Below are 22,590 nucleotides of genomic sequence, written 5' to 3'. Positions count from 1 at the left end.
GTCTAAACCACTGGCAACAAAAGTGAGTAAACCCCTAAGTGAAAATGTCCAAATTGGGCCCAAAGTGTCAATATTTTGTGTGGCCACCATTATTTTCCAGCACTGCCTTAACCCTCTTGGGCATGGAGTTCACCAGAGCTTCACAGGTTGCCACTGGAGTCCTCTTTCACTCCTCCATGATGACATCACGGAGCTGGTGGATGTTAGAAGAGACCTTGCGCTCCTCCACCTTCCGTTTGAGGATGCCCCACAGATGCTCAATAGGATTTAGGTTTGGAGACATGCTTGACCAGTCCATCACCTTTACTCTCAGCTTCTAAAGAAGGCAAGGCAGTAGTCAGCAGAGGTGTGTTTGGGGTCATTATCATGTTGGAATACTGCCCTGCGGCCCAGTCTCCGAAGGGAGGGGATCATGCAGTATGTCACAGTACATGTTTGCAGTCATGGTTCCCTCAATGAACTGTGTCTTATTCAATGGCAATCATGCACTGTGACATATAAGTATTGAATAATGGTCAATAATCTGTTTGAATGCTAGCCACTTTGATGTTGTTTACAAAAGTAAATTCTCCAATTTTCTGTGGAAAAATGTTTTAAAGTGTTTGTAACCCTAAAAGAAAAAAAAAAGAGATCCTGTTCCCGTATAGCAGATTAAACAGCACAGTGCTTGTGCTGTCTAATCTGCCCCTCTCTAAACTATAAAAAACTTGGCTGATCCTGCCACTTCCTGTGTCCACCTTTGTGAGCTGACCACGATAATCATGGCTGCTGAGCCTTGACTAGAGTGGACAGCTTACGCGCCTCCGTCATCTGCTTTCTCCTCTGTCCTCCTCACCCCCCTCCCTCCCTGCCTGTCAGCTCCCGTGTGGAGCGGCCAGCACAGTGGTCACGTGACTCCCGGCCGATGTCAGAGGGAGATCTTGGCTCCTCCCACTGTAGCCTTGGATCGTAATAGCAGAGCGACCGGGAAAAGATGGCCTCTGCTTATCTCTACAATCTAAGAGGAACGGAGTAGTGTTTTGTTTTTTTGTTTTTAAAGCATTAGACCAGTATTTTTATTTGATCTAATGTGTGGGGTCTTATTGATCCAGGATCTCTCCATAAAGAGCACCTGCCACTCCTTATTTCCATCACAAGGGATGTTTACATTTCTTTGTGGAATTAAAGTACTATTTTTTTATTTAAGGGACAGTGTAAAAATAAATAAAAAAATGTAATAAAATAAATCATTTTCTTTTTTTTTTTAAAGTACCCCCATCCCCCTGTGCAGTGATGAATGCATACAAAGATCACGTCCACATATGTAAACAGTGTTCAAATCACGCATGTGAGGTATCACCACAAACGTCAGAACAAGAGCAATAATTCTAGCACTGGATCTTCTCTATAACTCTAAACTGTAGAATCTTTTTTAAGTGTCGTCTATGGAGATTTTTAGGTACTGTAGTTTGGCACATTCCACTAGCGTGCACAATTTTAAAGCACAACGTACTGGGTAACTATTTACTTGGCGTAACATTATATTTCATATTTTACAAAACAATTGGGTTATACATTGTGTTTTTGTTTTTTTTTCTAATTCATTAAAGTGTATTTTTTTCCCCAAAAAATGTGTATGAATAATCACTGCGCAAATACCGTATGACAAGAAAAATTGCAACGACTGCTATTTTATTCTCTAGGGCTTCTGCTAAATATATATATATATATATATATATATATATATATATATATATAAAATGTCTGGGGCTTCTTTTAAGTAATTTTCTAGCAAAAAACCACAGAATTTTACATATATCAGAGAAGTGTAAAAATTGACCCAGTAGGCAAGTAATTAATAATAGCACCTAATACTACACTTAGTTGCGCTCTTTGTGTTTCTTTGTGCTTGGCAGATGGTTTAACTTTTCCATACTATTTACAAAACTGACAAAAAAGTTTTAGCTTAAGATACACTTTACACCAGACTGTACATGCAATCAGGACATCTTCCAAATTGGATATTATTGTCTGGCCCCTTTCAGCTTTAAACCATGCCCCTGTCATTTAACTGTCAAATGGATTTGCTTTAAGTGGGCAAGAAACTCTCTGGCATTTGACAACGGTATAACAGGGGAAAGGTTTATGGCTGAGAGGGGGGAGAAGGTAATGCCTACTGGCTTATATAAATAAATATATTATTTATGTATTTATTGTGGTCAGTACTAAATACAATATTCTGTTTGAAACACTGCATATGAATATTTTGAATTCTTACATCCTGCCAGCAGGGGAAGCTGAGGCCTGGATATGACAGGCATAAGTTGTGACACAAAAGGAATAAAACACTGCATGCAGCTGAGAGAAATGAGGCCCTCTGTGCAATAGAGTGGCATGGGGCAGAGTGGCATGGGGCACTGCGGGTAACAGAATTTTGAAGCACTGCTTCTAAATCAACAGCAGTGAGGTACAACACATAATGGAGAGCCATTGAGCATGGAGTGTAATAGATAGGTGCTATGCAATACAGGATAATGAGATGATCCATATCACACGGGTACAAAAAAAAGGCACTGCATGTATTACATCTTTTCTTCTTAAAAAGTAAAATAAAATTAAAAAATTGGCATGTAAATAAAAAATAATGCACATTAATATTAACATTAATATCCAGCCATGGGATCGAACACTAAGCTTATTTTCAGATTGTGCTCTTTATCTACCACATGTAGTATAAAAGCTGTTGCTTACATACGTAGATCAATAAAACTTGTGCAAACTAAATGACTTAGAACAGTGACTTGTCCCCTAATGAAAGATCTTATTGTGAAGTTTTAGTGAGAGAGATCCTGTCTGCATAGAGATAACTAATGTGTACTGTCTCTTTATCTAAGCAACAGCTATTCTTTGTCGTGCATCAAGTGCTGGTTCACACTGGTGTGACTTCTGATGCAACTTCAGTCGCATGACAAGGGAAATCACATTATATTCAATGGTGCCCATTCTCATTAAGGCGACTCAGCACAGTTTAAAAAAAAGTTTTAAAAAAGGTTCCTGTGCTACTTTGTTGCGATTTACAATGCAACTTGGCCCCATAGAGTATGAAAATAACGCAGCCGAGCTACATCAAAGTTGCATCAGAGTCGCACTACATAATCGTACTAAAAATCATGGCAAAATCACTGCACGGTTAATCTTTAACCACTTCATAACCAGACACTTTCCCCCCTTCCTACCCAATTTTCAGCTTTCAGCGCTGTCGCCTTTTAAATGACAATTGCGGTCATGCTACACTGTACCCAAACAAAATTTTTATAATTTTGTTCCCACAAATAGAGCTTTCTTTTGGTGGTATTTGATCACCTCTGCGGTTTTTATTTTTTGCTAAACAAATAAAAAAAAGACCACAAATTTTGAAAAAAAAATTTTTTTCTTTGTTTCTGTTATAAAATTTTGTAAATAAGTTAGTTTTCTCCTTCACTGATATGCATTGATGAGGCTGCACTGACGGGCACTGATAAGGCGGCACCGATAAGGTGGCACTGATGAGGGGGCACTGATGGTCACTGATAGGCGGCACTGATATGCAGCACTGATGGGCATTGACAGACGGCACTGATGGGCACACATAGGTAGCACTGGTGGGCACTTATAGGCGACACTGATGGGCACTGAAAGGCTGCACTGCTGGGTACTTATGAGTGGCACTGATAGGCGGCACTGATGGGTTTTGAAGGGCACTGATAGGCGACACTGATGGGTACTGATATGCGGCACTGATGGGCACTGATGGGTGGCACTGATAGATGGCACTAATAGGCATCACTGATGGCACTGCCACTGGCAGGCATTGCTGATGGGCACTGATTGGCATATGCCTGGTGGTCCAGGGTGGCATACCTGGTGGGCGTCCATTGTGGGCATCCCTGGTGGTCCTGGCAGCATCCCTGGGCGGGCATCGGAGGGGGGGCTGCGGTGATAAACAATCAGCACAGACCCACCCTGTCAGAAGAGCAGCTGATCGTCTCTCCTCTACTCGCGTCTGTGGGACGCGAGTGAGGAAAAGCTGATAAACAGCTCTTCCTGTTTACACTGTGATCAGCCGTGATTGGACACGGCTGATTACATGGTAAAGAGCCTACGTCAGAGGCTCTTTTCTGAGATCGGTGTTGCGGTGTATCAGACTCGATTCAATTGCAGAGAGTTATCTGCTCAAGCCGACAGCTGTCACAAAAAAAAAAAACAGGCAGCCTGCCAAGTTTATCAGAACATCTCACACAACATCATGGCTCCTCCTCTCTTCCCAGTGCCCCCACAGGAAGCCGCTTCCCATGGGGGCACTTGTGCATGCTCGCTCCCAGACCCTGCTGCTGCGTCCATTGACACAGACGGCGGCACTCGGCCCCACCCCCCCACTCCCTCGTCACTGGCTTTGAGTGACTGCATTGGGAGCCAATGGCTCCAGGTGCCCCAGCAAAGCTAGTGAGACCCAGAAGTGAGGGGATAGAAGAGCTACAGATGTGTGCAGCGCTAGATCGAATGAGGGCTCAGATAAATATAAAGAGGGAGCGGGGAGGGGCCAAAATCGATGCCTAAATGGAATGCATTAAGGTAAAAAAAAATTGGCTTTAGAATCAGAATACAATGTTTTTGTTTGTAAAGCAAAGAAAGCAGAAAATTCTGATATAAAACATCATAAAAAATATAAACTAAAAACTAAAATTAAAAAGAATGAAAACAAATATAGCTTGCTTTTCAAATGGGAAGAACAGTGGTGTCAAAAGGGTATGTTTAAATATTTAAAACATTTTTAGGCTTAATAAACGTGGCAGTCTGGAAGGTGCTCATTGGATAAACCAAAACTCAAAATGTATCATCCTCATCTATGCTCCATGGGAGGCAACATTTGGTGGATGAATATGATACTGTATTGTTTGACCTAGGGTACACTGGCAACTAGCCATACCAAGATACAACAATTTATATCACAATATACTAGGCATTGCATTCCTGGTGGAATAGCCTGCTGGGTAGCTCTCCTAGCCATGATAAATTTCAAAAGCATCTGCAGTGGGCTTAGGTAATACAGCACTGGGCTGCTGAGGCAGGGAAAAACATAGCCTAGGCTGATGAATTGCAGTTTCTTTTACACCACTATGTTCGTAAGCTCAGGAAGTAGTATAAAACCTTTGGGAAGGACACAGAATCCACGGAAGGAAACATTTATCAATCAGCCTTGAGCAATGGCATGTTACTTTTACACTGAGCAAAATTATAAATGCAACACTTTTGTGTTTGCCCCTATTTATCGTGAGCTGAGTGACTTTTTCTATGTACACAAAAGGCCTATTTCTCTCAAATATTGTTCACAAATCTGTCTAAATCCATGTTTGTGAGCACTTCTCCTTTGCCGAGATAATCCATCCACCGCACAGGTGTGGCATATCAAGATACTGATTAGATAGCATGATTATTGCACAAGTGTGCCTTAGGCTGGCCACAATAAAAGGCCACTCTAAACTGTGCAGTTTTATCACACAGTACAATGCCACTAATGTCGCAAGTTTTGAGGGAGCATGCAATTGGCATGCTGACTGCAGGAATGTCCACCAGAGCTGTTGCCCTTTAATTGAATGTTCATTTCTCTACTGAAGAGAGAATTCAGTAGACTGAAGAGTACTGAAGAGAGAATTTGGCAGTACATCCAACCAGCCTCACAACCGCAGACCACGTGTAACCACACCAGCCCAGGACCTCCACATCCAGCATCTTAACCTCCAAGATAGTCTGAGACCAGCCACCCGGACAGCTGCTGCTACAATCGGTTTGCATAACCAAAGAATTTCTGCGTAAACTATTAGAAACTATCTCAGGGAAGCTCATCTGAGATGGGCTAATATTAGTACAGGAAAGCACCCTCTGCTCCTGATCTTATCACTTATCTTGTAATAGTATCCTATAGCATTATACTATATGCCTTTTAGACAAGTTTGTATTCCTTTGGTTGTACAATTGCTATTATTTTTGGAAAAAAATATTTTTAAAAAGTATGTTAAAAAAAAAAACTATAGCAGCCATGCTCAACCAGGGTTCCTCTAGAGGTTTCTAGGGGGTTCCAGGAGTTTTGGCTCCTATCTGATGGTACCTGTATAGTTCTTAAACTACTTGGCAGAGCCATCTTTATGACACTGTAGCATCCTCAGGTGTACAGAGTAGGAAAATGCAGTTCTAGTTGAAGGCAGAGGAGCTAGGGTTAATTGTTGTTGTGCCTTTCAGAGCTCCAAGGGCTGAGTCTCTGTTACCTCCCCCTGGCTTCTGGAAAAGGCTGGAGGGTTCTAGAACTTAGAGGGTGGAAGAACAGAGATTAGGCCTGAATATTTATGGAGTCTCCCCCCCCCCCCCCCCCCGTCGCTGGGTGGGTATGGCTCATAAGGTGGGGGGATAGGCCATAAATGTCCTGGAGCCTGACAGCAAGTACAGAGTCCAGTTGCCTGTGCTGGGGGGGGCTCTCTGCCCCTAGGCAGAAGACAGAGAAGGAGAACCATAGAGAGAGAGAAAGACCAGAGGGAGCTAAAGCCTCACACCCTTTCAGCTTCAGCTATGCGTAGCTGAAGCCATCCTGGAAGCCAAGATCAGGACCTGTTCAGCAGGAGGCCTATGCAGCAGTCACTTGAGCTTTGAGGTTCATCAAAAGGACCGCGTGAGTAACATCAACCTCTACACCCCAGAGCCTGATAGGGGAGAAGCAGCAAGGTGCAATACCCTCACAACAAATACGCTCACAAAGCCTGTAAAGCCAACCTTTATTATCTACGGAAGCTGCATCTGCGCGGAGTGTTTGCAACTTTTTGTTACCAGTTGAGCTGGTTTGCCAATCCTATGGGAGGACAGCATAGTGACTTTCAGTAGCCAGAAACAGCATCAAGTCCTCAGTTTGTATTCAAGTTACAGTTCTGGGCATCCTATACTTCCCCTTCCAAGTTCATCCCCAATAAACCAAACCAAAATAAAAACACCCTGGATTGGTTCCTGAAGTCTGTGCAAGTGTTGAAAATTTCCTGTTGCTTGACTATGTGAGTAAGGGAGGACCCACAAAAACAGCGACCCTTAAGGGGGTAGCGCTTCAACACCAATGATCTTTTAGCTATCTGTAAGGGTGCCATTCTAACCACCACTGTAAGGGGGCTTTCTTTACACTGACCATCAATTTGAGGGGCATTTTGCCTCCTGCTGACGTCAGATGCATTAATTTTAGCAGGGGTTCCCTGAGCCCCGACAATTATTTTTAGTATTTCATTTTTAGAATGACTGCCCTTTAGCAAAACAGATTTTCCATGACTGGTCCATTTTTTAAGGGGAAAAAAAAAGATATGTGTTACCTTGCAGCCTTCACATGCGTGTACCCCATAATGGAAACCAGATGCTATGTCACCACAAATTTTGCAGTCCACAGTATGCACAGTATCCTGAGATTGTTGGGTTCCTGAATTCTGCTCATCTGAAGATGGAGATCGAGGTGGGCTTTCTGCAATAATGAACAAGACATAGTTGCATGTGGTAAACAATTTCTGCATTTAGGCTTGCCAATTCAGTTCTATGGAAATGCATCTCACGTAACAAACTTAGGCCAGAATCAATATTTGCAAAATGATAATTAAAAACGAAGTAAAATTACTTCATAGAACGTAGCAGTTTTATAGAAATCACAAGGAAGCATATGTAGCAGAGTGACACAGTGATATGCGTATATTATGAGTAGATTACAGCTGATCATGTAATGCACAGATCTATTAAAGTAGAACTATAGGCAAAACTTTTTTTTTCTTTTTATTAAAGTTTTCTTAACAATACAGATAAAGAAAACATATACACACTTAGGCCTCATGCACACGAGACACTGTTAAACTCGTGTTCAGAGGCAGTTGGACACTTTTTTCAACTGCCCCTGAACCCATTCAATGTTATCCTATGTGTCCATGTACACAGTCTCGTTTTTTGGCGTTTTTAGGCAGTTGCGTTTAACCTCGTTTTTCCAGAAGCAAAAAAAAATGGGTTCAGACGCAAAAGTTTTCCACATTTCAGACGCCAAACGTGGCTAAACGCAGCTAAACGCCTGTACCTCGTTTAGCCGCGTTTGCATTTATAAGTGTTTTTTACAACCCGACTTTGGGGCCCCATATCTCGGGGCCACTTGGTGCTAGGAACCCAAAATTTGGTATGCAAACACAGTGGAACTACACTACCACACTACAACATATACAAATTTGGGGTTCCTAGCACAAAGTGACCCCAAGCTATGGGGCCCCAAATTCGAGTCACAAAATGTCATTCTCTGCTGCAGAAAAGTGCTTGACATTTTGTGACCCGAATTTGGGGCCCCATATCCCAGGGTCACTTATTGCTAGGAACCCCAAATTTGGTGTGTTAACACAGTTGGACTAACACTATAACATATCCTAATTTGGGGTTCCTAGCACAAAGTGACCCCAAGATATGGGGCCCCAAAATCAGGCCACAAAATGTCATTCTCTGCTGCAGAAGTGCTTGACATTTTGCAACCCAAATTTGGGGCCCCATATCCCGGGGTCACTTATTGCTAGGAACCTCAAATTTGGTGTGTTAACACAGTTGGACTAACACTATAACATATCCTAATTTGGGGTTCCTAGCACAAAGTGACCCCAAGATATGGGGCCCCAAAATCGGGTCACAAAATGTCATTCTCTGCTGCAGAAAAGTGCTTGACATTTTGCAACCCGACTTTGGGGCCCCATATCTCGGGGCCACTGTGTGCTAGGAACCCCAAATCTGGTGTGCTAACACCAAGTGACCCCGAGATACGGGGCCCCAAATTTGGGTCGCAAAATGTCATTCTCTGCTCTGCAGACGCTTCTAGATGCAAACGCGCCTAAACGCGGCTAAACGAGGCAAGATGGGCATTTCTAAACGCCGGTTTCAGCTTTTAAAAACATGTGTTCAGCAGAGTTTGCACCGGCGTCTCGTGTGCATGAGGCCTTAACAGACTGAACAGCCTATCAACCAGGCAACACTTACAAACAAGACCTCAGCACAAGGCCAACTGTATAGCTCAAATGCTAATAGATACTGTAGCTGTGGCACAGTACTTCCATTTCAGTTTAACCCCAAAATTAAAGTTTTATAAAAGGACCTTTATTGTTTACCAATTCAGGTTTCAGTCTATGGATCTGTAGGAATAAACAGCATATCCTGGGGATATTACATACTTAACCACTTGCCTACCGGGCACTTACACCCCCTTCCTGTCCAAGCCATTTTTCAGCGCTGTCGCACTTTGAATGACAATTGCACGGTCGTGCTACACTGTACCCAAACACATTTTTTATCATTTTCTTCACACAAATAGAGCTTTCTTTTGGAGGTATTTAATCACTGCTGGGTTTTTTATTTTTTACAAAAAAAGACCAAAAATTTTGAAAAAAAAAGTTTTTTACTTTTTTTCTGTCAGTAAATTTTGTAACTAAGTAATTTTTCGCCTTCACTGATGTGCGTTGATGAGGCGGCACTGATGGGCACTGATAGGCTGACCTGTGGGCATTGATGAGGTGGCACTTATGGGCACTGATGAGGTGGCACTTATGGGCACTGATTTAGTGGCACTGATGAGGAGGCACTAATATGCCGCACTTAAGGGCACTGATAGGTGGCATTGATATGTGGCACTGATGAGCACTGATAGGCGGCACTGATGAGCACTGTTAGGTGGCACTGGTGGGCACTGATAGGCGGCAGTGGTGGGCACTGATAGGCGGCACGGATAGGCGGTACTGATGGGCATTAAAAGGTGGCACTGATGGGCATTACTGATGGGCATTGATCGACAGCAGTGATGGGCATTGATGGGCAGCACTGATAGGCGGCACTGATTGCCAGCTCTGACTGGCATCGCTAATGGGCACTGATTGGTGGCACTTGTGGGCACTGATTGCTGCCACTGGTGGGCAGTGATTGCTGGCATTGGTGGGCAATGGTGAGCACTGATTGGTGACACTGTATCTCTATATTGTAATCAGGGCACTGATCATCAGTGCCCTGATTACATTCCTATATGTCTCCCTGCGTGGAGATGCCGCTGATCGGCTCTCCTCGCCACACACTCTGTCAGTGTGAGGCGAGGAGAGCCGATTACCGGCATCTCCGTGTTTACATGTGACCGGCTGTGATTGGACACAGCTGATCACATGGTTAAAAAGCCCCGGATGCGGCTCTTTACAGTGATCGGGGTCACACCGTGTCCTAGCAACACGGCTCGGCCACAATCGACCGTGCTGTGCACCTGCGCGGGTCCGCAAGAGCGGCCGTTCTGGAACGCCGTCATATGACGGCGTCCCAGAACGAGAGCCGCACCGCCCCGCTGTCATTTGAGGGTGGGCGGGCGGCAAGCAGTTAAGGACCCAACTCAGATTAAGGAATGCACTACACACAGTGCCAAAATATCCATAGCAAACTCCACAGATATATAATATGATGATTACCAGGAGTCAGTATATGATGTCCACTTAGTCAGACACTGTAGACACACTATTAGTCCACCCACCCCACACTTTATCAAATTTATTGGGTATTCCCCTACTAGTATATGTGGCTTCATAGAAGGTAAGGGCTTTATTGATAAGTGCCTTCCAGGCTGAAGCAACAAGAAGTGTAGACTTTTTGCAAGTGAGAACTATCAGCTTTCTAGCATAGTAAAATAATAATGTCAAAGGTGTACATGTTACTCTCTTAGGGGCCAGGGCATCAACTAGTCCCAGGAGACACACTTTTACAGTAAGTCTAACACAGAGTAGTAACTTCTTCAATATATTCAGTGACCTCTAGCCAAAACTTCTATATAGCCACACAGTCCCCAAAAATGTGTATAAAATCTGCCCTAGGTGAGGTGCACCACCAGAAGCAGGACGACTGGGAGGTAAAAATTCTAGCCAATCTGGCTGGAGTAAGGTATATCCAATGCAGGATTTTGTATTAAATGAGATGGTCTCTAGCCGAAACCAGTCTGGAAAAATTATTATCCCAAAGATCATTCCAGTCATCCCATCTAACTGAAAGAACACCCCCTCCCAAGCTACTCTGCAAGATGAAAGGACCCTGCCGGTATTCTTAAACAATTGCTTGCAAATATTGGACAGAGCCTTGTCTAAAGAATCATCCCAAAGCTTTTTTTAAATTTTGGACAGAGCAAGGGAGGGTTATAACCCCTGTCAGATTTTTTTGTTGCCATTTGTGTCCCATTGGGGATATTTCATTTCACTTCTTGTCCTATAGTCAAACAGATTCCTTGCAAATTAGGGGAATTTTTGGGGGACCCCCAGGTCACCAGATCTAGAGTCGCCATTGAAAGATTTCCCCTCTATTATTTCCCCTCTATTACTTTTCTGGGACAGCCATATCATTTAGCAGGTTGCCTATATAGACATGCCTTAATTGTATACACAGATTAGACTAATAACTAATATATAGGTGCTGATATATATCATTTGTTCTATACACATTTAATATATATATGATATCTCATTATGTTCAGGATTTTTTTGACCTTTTTAAAATGATTAAATAAAGATAATCATCATATGGAATTAATACTGTATTTATGGGCGTATAACACTCACTTTTTCACCCTAAAAATTGGGTGCAAATAGCACGTGCGTGTTATACGCCAATGCTTAAATTTTAGATGCCTCGGAGGGGACAGGGAGGGGGGCGGGATGAGTGCTCTCAGATTACATAGAGTGAGAATCTCCTGTTTACTTGGCGGCCTCTGTAAAGGGAAGTCCCATCTCCTGGGCCGCCCCCCTCCCTGTCCCCTCTAGGCTGCAGATGGGCATCGATCAGGCTGCACTGATGGCAATGGTGAGGCTGCTGCATTGATGGCAATGGTGAGGCTGCTGCATTGATGGCAATGGTGAGGCTGCTGCATTGATGGCAATGGTGAGGTTACTGCAATGATGTGGACTGATGAGGTTGTATTGATGGCACTTGTGAAGCTGCAGATGGGCATTGATGAGGCTGCATTGGTGGCAATGGTGAGGCTGCAGATGGGCACTGACCCTTATTTTGCTTCAAAGTTCCTTATTTAAAATTTAATTTTTTTTTCTTGAAACTTCCCTCTTAAAATTAATGTTCGTGTTATACACCTGTGCGTGTTATACGTCGATAAATACGGGTAATTAAAATTTAGATACCAATATGCATACATACATAACTGACCCACTGTCACGTATTCATCACTTTTCAGTATACTTCAGCTGAACAGTTTTTGAGCTATTCCCGCACCAGTAGTCTGCGTCCACCTGGTACAGGTAGGAGAGATACATGTATATATAGATACATATATATGTATACATATATATGTTCTTATATGTTTAAAACCATTTTTTCAATCTACACAATACATATATACACGAACAACCCCTCTTTTTATACCTTGTACTACCTTCAGTTACAGAGCCGTACCCTCTCTTTGGCTTCAGTGTCTTCAGCTGTCCACATGCCCTCTGGGAAAGCTCTGTATTATTCAAATACCATCTGTTTTTGTAATATCAGTGCATACTGTGAAGACCAGCTACCTAAATCAGGCAGATTTTGGAGACACAGTTCTGCTTATGGTATTTGTTTTTAATATAGTTCTATTGGAATATTCCACTACAATATACTGTATGTGAGTTTGCCCAACTTACATTTAATTTAGAGATGCATGTATGATATATTGTTGATTGTTATACATATATATACTTCATTGACTGTTTGCAACCACTATATTGTAGATTTATGATTGACCTCCTCATTACACCCCTGAAAAAAGAGACATTCATACTCTGAAATGCGTTGGATAAATTATGAGAATTTCAGGTGCAATCTCTGTGGTGATTTTGTATTTTGTACACAGCAACTGTATTCATTCTAATATATTTCGTTTTTATTTTGTATACGTTTAATAAATCACACTTTTTTCTATTAATCTATGTCCATGTAATCTATGTCCTTAAAAGTCCATTTAGGGGACACCCTCTTGTGTCCAACTATTTAAGTGGTGTAATCATGTTGGGGTAGATTCTTACCTCATAAGGGTGCATTCGCACTTGCGAATGCACCCTACCTGCGATTACATGCAAGAACCGCAGCGGGGTCCCGGGCGTATGTAATCTATCTAGCAGCTATCACATGTAAATGTCAGGGCTGGGCTCAGCCCTTTCTTCTCAAAGCTGGCCACTCAGCTGTCGGCTAATTGCCAGCTCCTATCTCTCAACAGTGACTCACCTGTTGATGATATCCTGCTTGTCAGTCCTGCCCACTTAAGCCGTCCAGTCCAGATGATCTCTGCCTTCACCTTAGTCACATCTCTAGAGACGCTCTCCTGTGTTCCTGTTAAAGAATTGCTTGGCTGACATTCCTTCTGGCTCCAGATCCTGCTTGCTGTTCTACTACGCTCCTCTCTGGCTCCCTGATGTTTTGGCTTGTCTGACTGTCCGTTCCAGTTCCAGAACTCTGGCTATGTTTTGACTATGTTTACCATTTTGTTATTATTATTAAACAAGTGTGATTTAACTGTACTTCGGTCTCAGTCTGATTCATGGTTTCTGACAGTAGGCGAAGGCCATGAATTCAGAAGATGCAGTCAATCCACTTGTTGGTAATATAATTTCCAGATTGGATGAGCAGGATCAGCACGTGGATCAGTTTGCCATAGTGTTCCAAATGCTCCTGAGTCGCGCGGCTCACCTGGAATCTCTCACTGTGGCTGCTCTGGTACAACCTGTGTTGCAGGCCATCCCTGCTGCTGCTCCAGTCTCTGTGCAGGCACCTGCCTCGAATATTACCTCAATAAGTGGTATGTCTGGTTCCGCTCTGCTTCCCCAGTGATTTGGGGGGCGATCCAGTCCAATGCAAAGGGTTTCTCAACTAGGTTGAGATATACTTTGAGATGCTGCCCCAGGCATTTCCCACAGACAGAAGCTAAGTAGGTTTCATGATATCTTTACTTTCTGAGGGAGCCTTGGCCTGGGCAAACCCTCTATGGGAGACCCAAAAACCTGTTGTCTTGAGTTACCCTGAGTTTGTGGCTCCTTTTAAAAGAATATTTGACGTTCACGCACGCTCCGCTTCTGCTGCCAAGTGCCTCATGTCCATCAAACAGAGTACGAGAACTGTTGCTGATTATGCCATTCAATTCCATACTCCGGCAGCAGAGATTGCTTGGAACAATGAGGCCCTCGTGGCTGCTTTTTCTCATGGTCTCTCAGGTACCATCAAAGATGAGATAGCAGCCCGAGATATACCCACTGACCTGGAGAAGTTGATCACGTTTGCCATCCTCATTTACTTCAGACTAAGAGAAAGACTCCCTTTTAAGAAGCGCTTGCGGAAGCCTTCTGTACATTTGTCTCCGAAATTTGCAGTCCCACCCTTGCCTCCCTCACCTTCCATGCCTCCTGGTACCGAGTCGATCTGTGAAGATGAACCCATGCACTTGGGCTTCACGCATCTCTCTGCGGATGAGAGAACCCTTAGGAGGAGGGAGAGATTGTGCCTTTATTGTCGCCACGCAGGTCACTTTTCGAAGTCTTGTCCTACCCGTCCAGGGAACGCCCGAACCTTGAGGTCCTGTCACGGACAGACCTTAGGTGGCGTTGTTTCATCCTCAGTTATCCAGAAGGATAAGCCCCTGGTTTTGGTTACCCTTTCTTGGGGAGAGTCGTCCGTCGAGATACAGGCTCTAATTGACTCTGGGGCTGCAGGCCTGTTCATTGATGCTGCCTTTATATCGAAGCACTTGATTCTGCTGCAGCTGCGTGACACTCCACTTGCCATTGAGGCTCTTGACGAGACCTCTACAGACTCATGAGACTGTTCCGTTGTCCATGGCCATAGGGGCTCTTCACCATGAGATAATCCAATTCCAAGTTATTTCCTCACCTAAGTTTCAGCTGGTTATTGGTTATCCTTGGCTCCGTGCTAAGGTTCTCTCTTGGTCGCCACAATGCAGTAAGACATGCTTCAAGAAGGTAGCCAAGGTCCTGTGCACCTCTTCACTCTCCTCCCTGCCGGAGGAGTATCGCGATTTTAGCAATGTCTCTGACAAAGGTCAAGCCGGTAGTTTGCCTCCACACCGGTCATATGATTGCGCAATTAACCTTCAACCTGGTGCCATACCCCCTCGTGACCGGGTTTACCCTTTGTCGGTCTTGGAGGATAAGGTCATGGAGGAGTATGTTGCAGATGCACTTTCTCAAGGTTTCATCTGCAAATCCTCGTCTCCTGCTGGTGCTGGTTTCTTCTTTGTGAGGAACAAGAGCGGTGAACTGAGACCTTGTATTGATTATAGGGGTCTCAATCGTTAAGAATGCTTACCCGATTCCGTTGATTACAGAGTTATTTGACCGCCTCAAGGGAGCAACGGTATTCACAAAGCTTGATTTGAGAGGGGCATACAATCTTGTGCGGATTAAGGAGGGCGACGAGTGGAAAACTGCGTTTAATACCAGAACAGGCCATTATGAGTACCTCGTAATGCCTTTTGGCCTTTGCAACACCCCAGCAGTTTTCCAGGAATTTATTAATGATGTCCTCCGAGATTTGTTGCAGTTATGTGTGGTGGTTTATCTCGATGATATCCTCATATTTTCCAAGTCCCTGGAGAGCCACCACACAGATGTCTGTCGTGTGCTTCAGAAACTAAGAGAAAACAATCTCTATTGTAAACTAGAGAAGTGCGAGTTCCATCATGAACAGGTTAAATTCCTGGGCTATGTCATTTCCACTGCTGGTTTTTCGATGGACCCAGAGAAACTTTTGGCAGTCCTACAGTGGCCCCGACCCGTGGGTTTACGTCCTCTGCAGTGTTTCCTGGGCTTTGCCAACTATTATCGGAAGTTTATTCGTAACTTCCTGTCTCTGGTCAAGCCCCTGACTGACATGACCAGAAAGGACGGTAACCCACAGAGTTGGTCTCCGGAGTCCATTAAAGCCTTTGAGAGTCTCAAGGCTGCCTTTGTTTCTGCTCCTGTGTTGGCACATCCTGATCCTACGTTGCCTTTTATCCTAGAAGTTGATTCTTCTGAGACTAGAGTTGGTGCCCTTCTGTCTCAACGTCCTAACTCTGAGAGCGCTGTGCATCGTGTGGCTACTTTTCCAAGAAATTGTCACCTGCAGAATGCAATTATGAGATTGGTGACAGAGAGCTGTTGGCGATCATTTTAGCCCTGAAAGAATGGAGACATCTCCTTGAAGGTACCACTGTGCCGGTTCTCATTCTTACTGACCATAAGAATCTCACATTTTTGTCTGAGGCTCCCAGAAGGGCTGTTTTCGATGGGCTGTTTTCTTGTCGAGTTTTAATTATATTGTCTTATTCTTACCCGGTACTAAGAATGTAAGGGCTGACGCCTTGTCACGACAATTTTCCTCCACTTCCAAGTTGGAGTCCGTTCCGGTTCCTGTGATTCCTCCTGATTGTATCCTGGCTACGGCTCACACCAGTCTTACTTCTCCTTTGGGTGACAAAATTCTTGCTGCTCAGGTCCATGCTCCTCCTGAGAAACCTTGTGACCGCTGCTTTGTCCCAGAGAGTCTCCGTACTGCCCTGCTCCAGACTTACTATTCTCCCAAGGTAGCTGGCCACCCTGGGAAGAATCAACTCGTTTGGGCTATTTCCCAACAATTCTGGTGGCCTAGTCTACGAGCTGATGTAACTGCCATCGTAGCTGCCTGTTCCGTGTAAGACTCCACGACACCTTCCAGTGGGCCTCCTACAACCCATACCCAATGGAGAGAGGCCCTGGACTCACCTTTCTATGGATTTCATTGTAGAGTTAGCCAACTCCCAAGGCAACACTGTTATCCTTATGGTGGTTGACCGGTTCTCAAAGATGTGTCATGGTATTCCACTTAAGAAGCTACCCACTTCTAAGGAACTGGCTTCCATTTTTGCTTGGGAGATCTTTCACTTACATGGACTCAAAAATAAACAAAATATTGTTGCGCTACTATAAAAAACAGAAAATAAGAGTAGCAGCCAGCATCAACAGTGTAGTGACAATGTGAAGAGAACCTAAATATATCTAAAAATGCAGCGCTAAACACAAATACCAATATTAGCTACCACAATACATATATGTGACAACCAATCCTTCAACGTGATGGCATAAAAACCATATGTGGGAAAAGGAAGGAGGAGTAAACCTCATAGGAAAAAATTGGAATTCATAATCAAATAAATGTCCATCAATTTAAACGACATGTGTTCTCCGGTGTCAAAAAAAAGGAGATAAGATGTGCATCATAGGTGCAATGTGAATCGCAAGAGTGATCTTCCTATGTTGGGCATCCACAGGTGAAAGTAGAAGGAGCAAATACGCTTACCGGAAAAGGTGGACACGTTCGCCGTATGGCTAGGTGTCATTCAGGCTTGTGGATCAGCCGATCCAGATGGGTGCTTGCGAAGAAGCGTGTGTGGCGGGTTCAACTGTTTTTTCCAACTAAAGAGTTATTTCCCCCATGGGTTGAATGTTGAATGGGACCTAAACGCGTTTATCAACAAATCATAATCTATTGTTGATTTGGCCCCCTTCTTCACATTCGATCCACCGGTGTTGTCTTTTGCCATGATATTCCCTCAAATGCATTTAGATTAAATACAGTTGGAATAGTTAGAACACTATATACTACCACCTATGTGCTCATAACATGAATGTTCTAATAGCCGCATGCCCAGTTACCTTGGCCCATTCCTCTTTTTTTTCAGTATTTTTTATGCTTTTTTAGATGTCTTTTTTATATGAATATTTCTTACAGGACTGATTTTCTGTATGATTTTGTGACATGTTTGCCACAGTTAACCTTACATGTCCCCAGGTGATGATACCTGTGTGCCTTGCACATTTGTCATTGGAGATGTTTATGCACATTCAGGTTCCTTATTATATATATCCCTGTGGGGAGTTCTTTGCCCGATGCCCTGGTTTTTAAAAATTTTTTATTTAAATATTCTTTCATAACATATTTGTTCCTTGTCCCGCTCTGCCGGAATATCCGCGTCCTTCTTCGGCACTTCCGGTGACACAGGAAGCTGCCGGGATACGAGTGTCTGGCCCAACTGTGCAATGACGCTGTCATCTGGTTTTGGGGTGGAGTTACTCCGTCCCACACCATGTAACCATATCTGCCTCTTCCTGATATGGAATCGAGACTTGGAGCACATGGGTCAGCGCGCAATTACGTCATCCCGGACGACGTCGACATGTGACCTGGCATCAGGGGCCATGATTGGTCGGTTAGGTCACATGCGACAGCGATGCAGGACAAACACACATTGCTGGTTCCTCATTGGCTGTGAAGTCCACTCTACAGCGGTGTTCACAGCTGATAATTATTTTAAACAATTAATGTGTCTATATATGTAAGTGTGATACCGGACAATAGGCTATATGCCCCAGTAGAAGGACCAGGGCTTTTTTTCAGGGGGAACTTGGTGGAACTAAGTTCCACCACCTCTGGCGCAGACCCTCTGCTCCCTGCCCACCACTGTCACTTGTAAACACAAAAGTCCAGTTTCTGTGTTTACAAGTGACAGCTCTGCACTCTGTGTGTGATGCAATCCTGGTATTTAATGACCTTTAAGACCCTCCTACTGTTTGTAAAATTTGACTGACCACACCCACTATTTGATATGATTTGGAAGGTGTGTGTAGGGGAGCGGTTTTGGGAGTTCGTGGTTGAGTTCCAGAACCTATTGTTTGCGAAAAAAAGCCCTGAGAAGGACCCTTTGTCCGAAACATGTCGGGTTGCCAATAGCTATCTGTCCTCTGGTACCACGCCGTTTTATTCCAATTGTGATCACTTTTTAACTACCGCTGTTGCTGTTCATATTTGTACCTGTTTTTTTCGGTTTATAATAAACCTGTTCCTATGGATTCAAGCACTATGTAGAGTCTTCTCCTCCTTTTTCATGTCCCCACATTGGCTGAGTGAAAGCCACACTTTCCAGCCATCCACTCGCCGGGAAGGTGATTACATCTACACCCTGAACATCAGAAGTCCCCAGGTTGCCTATGGTCGTTTGAAAGGAACCATTTGAACCCGCCACACACGCTTCTTCGCAAGCACCCATCTGAATCGGCTAATCCACAAGCCTGAATGACACCTAGCCATACGGCGAACGTGTCCACCTTTTCCGGTAAGCGTATTTGCATAGGAAGATCACTCTTGCGATTCACATTGCACCCATGATGCACATCTTATCTCCTTTTTTTTGACACCGGAGAACACATGTCGTTTAAATTGATGGACATTTATTTGATTATGAATTCCATTTTTTTCCTATGAGGTTTACTCCTCCTTCCTTTTCCCACATATGGTTTTTATGCCATCACGTTGAAGGATTGGTTGTCACTTACATAGACTACCCAAGGTGATTGTTTCAGATAGGGGTAGTTAGTTTGTCTCCCGGTTCTGGCGAGCCTTTTGTGCACAGTTGGGAATTCAGCTTGCTTTCTCCTCTGCGTATCACCCGCAGTCTAATGGGGCCGCAGAACAAGCCAACCAGTCCTTGGAGCAATTCTTACATTGCTATATTTCTGACCATCATAACAACTGGTCAGACCTATTACCGTGGGCAGAGTTTGCTCACAACAGTGCCTTGAATCTGCTTCCCATTTGTCCCTGTTTACGGCGAATTATGGCTTCCAACCTTCCATGTTGCCTGACTCGTTTGTTCCGCAGAGTATTCCTGCGTTAGAGGAGCATCTCCGTGGTCTTCGTTCCACTTGGGCACAAGTTCAGGAGGCTTTGCAACATGCTAACGATAGGTACAGACTCCATGCTGACCCGCAGACACCTGCCTGCACCTTCCTACCAGGTTGGGGAGTCTGGCTGTAGTCTCGCAACCTCCGACTTCGTGTTCCTTCTTTGAAGTTCGCACCTCGTTTTATTGGGCCTTTCCGTATCCTTCGCAGGATTAACCCAGTGGCTTATGCCTTGGACCTTCCTCCTAGTATGCACATCTCAAATGTGTTTCATGTCTCCTTATTGAAACCTTTGGTCTGCAATCGCTTTACCACCTCGGTGCCATGTCCTCACCCTATACAGGTTGAGAACCATGAGAAGTATGAAGTACAATCCATTGTTGACTCCCGTAGGTTCTGTGGCACATACAGTACCTGGTGCATTGGAAGGGGTACGGTCCGGAGGAACGGTTTTGGGTCTCATCCTCGGACGTACATGCCCCTGTCCTCCTCCATGATTTCCATAGACATTTTCCCCTCCGGGGGAGGGGTCGTTGAGGAGGGGGTACTGTCAGGGCTGGCCTCAGCCCTTCCTTCTCTGAGCTGGCCGCTCATCTGTTGGCTAATTGCAGGCTCCCATCTTTCTCCACAGTTACCCAGCTGTTGTTGATTCTGCTTGTCAGTCCTGCCTACTTAAAGTCGTCCAGCTCACTTGATCTCTGCCTTCGCCTTTGTCAACATCACAGAGACTTTATCTTGCGTTCCTGTTGAAGACTTGCTCGGCTGACATTCCTTCTGGCTTCTGATCCTGCTTGCTGTACTACTACGTTTATCTATGGCTCTCTTGACATTTGCTTGGCTGACTACCCGATCCGGTTACTGAACTCTGGCTTGTTTTGTCTATGCTTACTCTGTTTACCTTATTATTATTATTATTAAACAAGTGTGATTTAACTTTACTTCTGTCTCGGTCTGATTCATGGTTCCTGATAGCTATACCTTCGTCTGATTTCATGTCTCTCCCCAGAATAATTTTGGATCATCGCTGACTCCTTCGTTTATTGGGCCTCTTGCCATGTCGAATTTTGATACTGTGGGGAGAATGTTCCTTTGCAGTTGGCAGAATTTGTTGTTGCAGTTTTCATGGCCTACACTGGCTGCTGGTATTACCAGTGACAATTTGTTTTAGGCCCCTTCATTCTTATCATTCATGTATGGGATAATAACGTAGGGCATTAGCGGCCTGTAGATTCCACCTCCTCTATTAGGTATGGTATTGCTCCGTGTTGTGCCAGTTTTACCTATCTATTGTTTGATCCAACATTGTTCCCCCTTTTCTGGTTTCGGCCCGTCACATACTTTGTTTTTGTTTCTAGTTCTTGTTTGGAGCTGTTTCGCCGCAAGGGGAATGCCTAGGTTTTCAAATTTGTCCACAGGATTGGTGGCATTGTTGTCTGCCGCTGGGGTCTTGAGGGAGATAACAGTATTTATTAAGACCTGATGGGGTTAATTTAAATGATTGGCCTAAATATGTTCACCTCGGCCTACAATTTGGTGTCGAGCAAGTGCTGGCTGCTGTGGGGCGCTCGTCCGTGTACCACTGACTTGTGTGTGGCGGTTTTGACCTTGCCAGCAATTGATGTTGCTCTATGGGCTATGCCCTCAAGTTAAATTATGGGATTAGTCTAATGCCTGTCTGGCACTGATGGTAAGGACAGGCCTCTTAGACTATGTGAGTTTATGTTTATGGGTGCACAAGGTATACTATGACTGGCATGTTGTTTAGTAAATTCTGGGGTCAGTCTAATGCCTGTCTGGCACTGATGGTAAGGACAAGCCTCTTAGACTATGTGAGTTTATGGGTGCTCATGGTATACTGTGACTGCCATTGTTTGGTACATTTGGAAAGTTGCACTTTTGAAAAGTTCAATAAAGCTGTGGCCTTGCCCTATTTCCAACTTAATCAGCTTCTGAGTCTTTTTGGGGGGCAAGGTATTGGTTTATTAGTTGGTCATAAATGAGCCTATGCTTCCCAGCAGTCAAGTGTCTGTGATGGGATCCTGGGCTGATTGCTGGTACATTTTCCACATATAAGTATAACAGAGGAAACTAGAAGTGTGATATTGTTTAAACTATTTTTATTAATACAAAACACCAGCCCCTTTAAAGTGGTTGTACACCCTGTACAACCACTTTTACCTACAGGTAAGTCTATATTAAGGCTTACCTGTAGGTGCTTGAAATATCTCCTAAACCTCCACGGTTTAGGAGATATTAACTAAAAAGACAAGCGCCGATGACTACGGCGCATGCGCGGGAGTGACGTCACGCGACTCTAGCCAGTCACAGAGCTGGAGTTCGCTGCCCCGGAAGGATGAGGGGCGAAGATGGAAGCTCCCTGCTCATGGGGACAATGGCGACAACGCGGGCTTCGGTGTCAGGTAAGTGACACAAATTGGGCTACTATACGATGCATAGTAGCCCATTACGCTTTACCTTTGCAAGGAAATAAAGAGGAAGTAAAACCCATCAGGGTTTACTTCCTCTTTAATAGGATACTCACATTTAGTAGGTGCTTCCGTGCACCACTCTTTACAGACCAAATGAAAAAAGCTGTGACCGCTGAACTGGTGTGTCCTTTCCGCGCTGAGCCCGATCTACTGTCTCCTGGAGGACACACTAGTTCAGCGGTCACAGAGTCTTTTGTTTGGTCTGTAAAGAGTGGTGCACTGAAGCACCTACTAAATGTGAGTACCCTATTAAAGGGGCTAGTGTTTTGTATTAATAAAAATAGTCTAAACGATATTGAGTTGCATCTTGATATAGCGCGGTCCTTTACCCCGCAGGGTCCCGA

At 44.2% G+C, this 22,590-nt stretch overlaps 1 protein-coding gene across 1 annotated transcript in view; it reads right to left on the bottom strand.

Annotated features, from left to right (window-relative positions):
• Positions 1-22,590, bottom strand: part of PPARD (peroxisome proliferator activated receptor delta) — a 67,286-nt gene that overhangs the window by 25,042 nt on the left and 19,654 nt on the right. Inside the window, exon 2 of the mRNA XM_073616021.1 lies at positions 7,359-7,504. Within this exon, the coding sequence (XP_073472122.1) occupies positions 7,359-7,504 (146 nt within the window). The remainder of the gene's footprint in view (positions 1-7,358; positions 7,505-22,590) is intronic.

Source organism: Aquarana catesbeiana, linkage group LG02 (assembly GCF_042186555.1).
Source record: "Aquarana catesbeiana isolate 2022-GZ linkage group LG02, ASM4218655v1, whole genome shotgun sequence".
Classification (NCBI taxonomy): Eukaryota; Metazoa; Chordata; class Amphibia; order Anura; family Ranidae; genus Aquarana; species Aquarana catesbeiana.
Note: the sequence above shows the minus strand (reverse complement) of the source record. Positions and strands in the feature narration are given on the sequence as shown.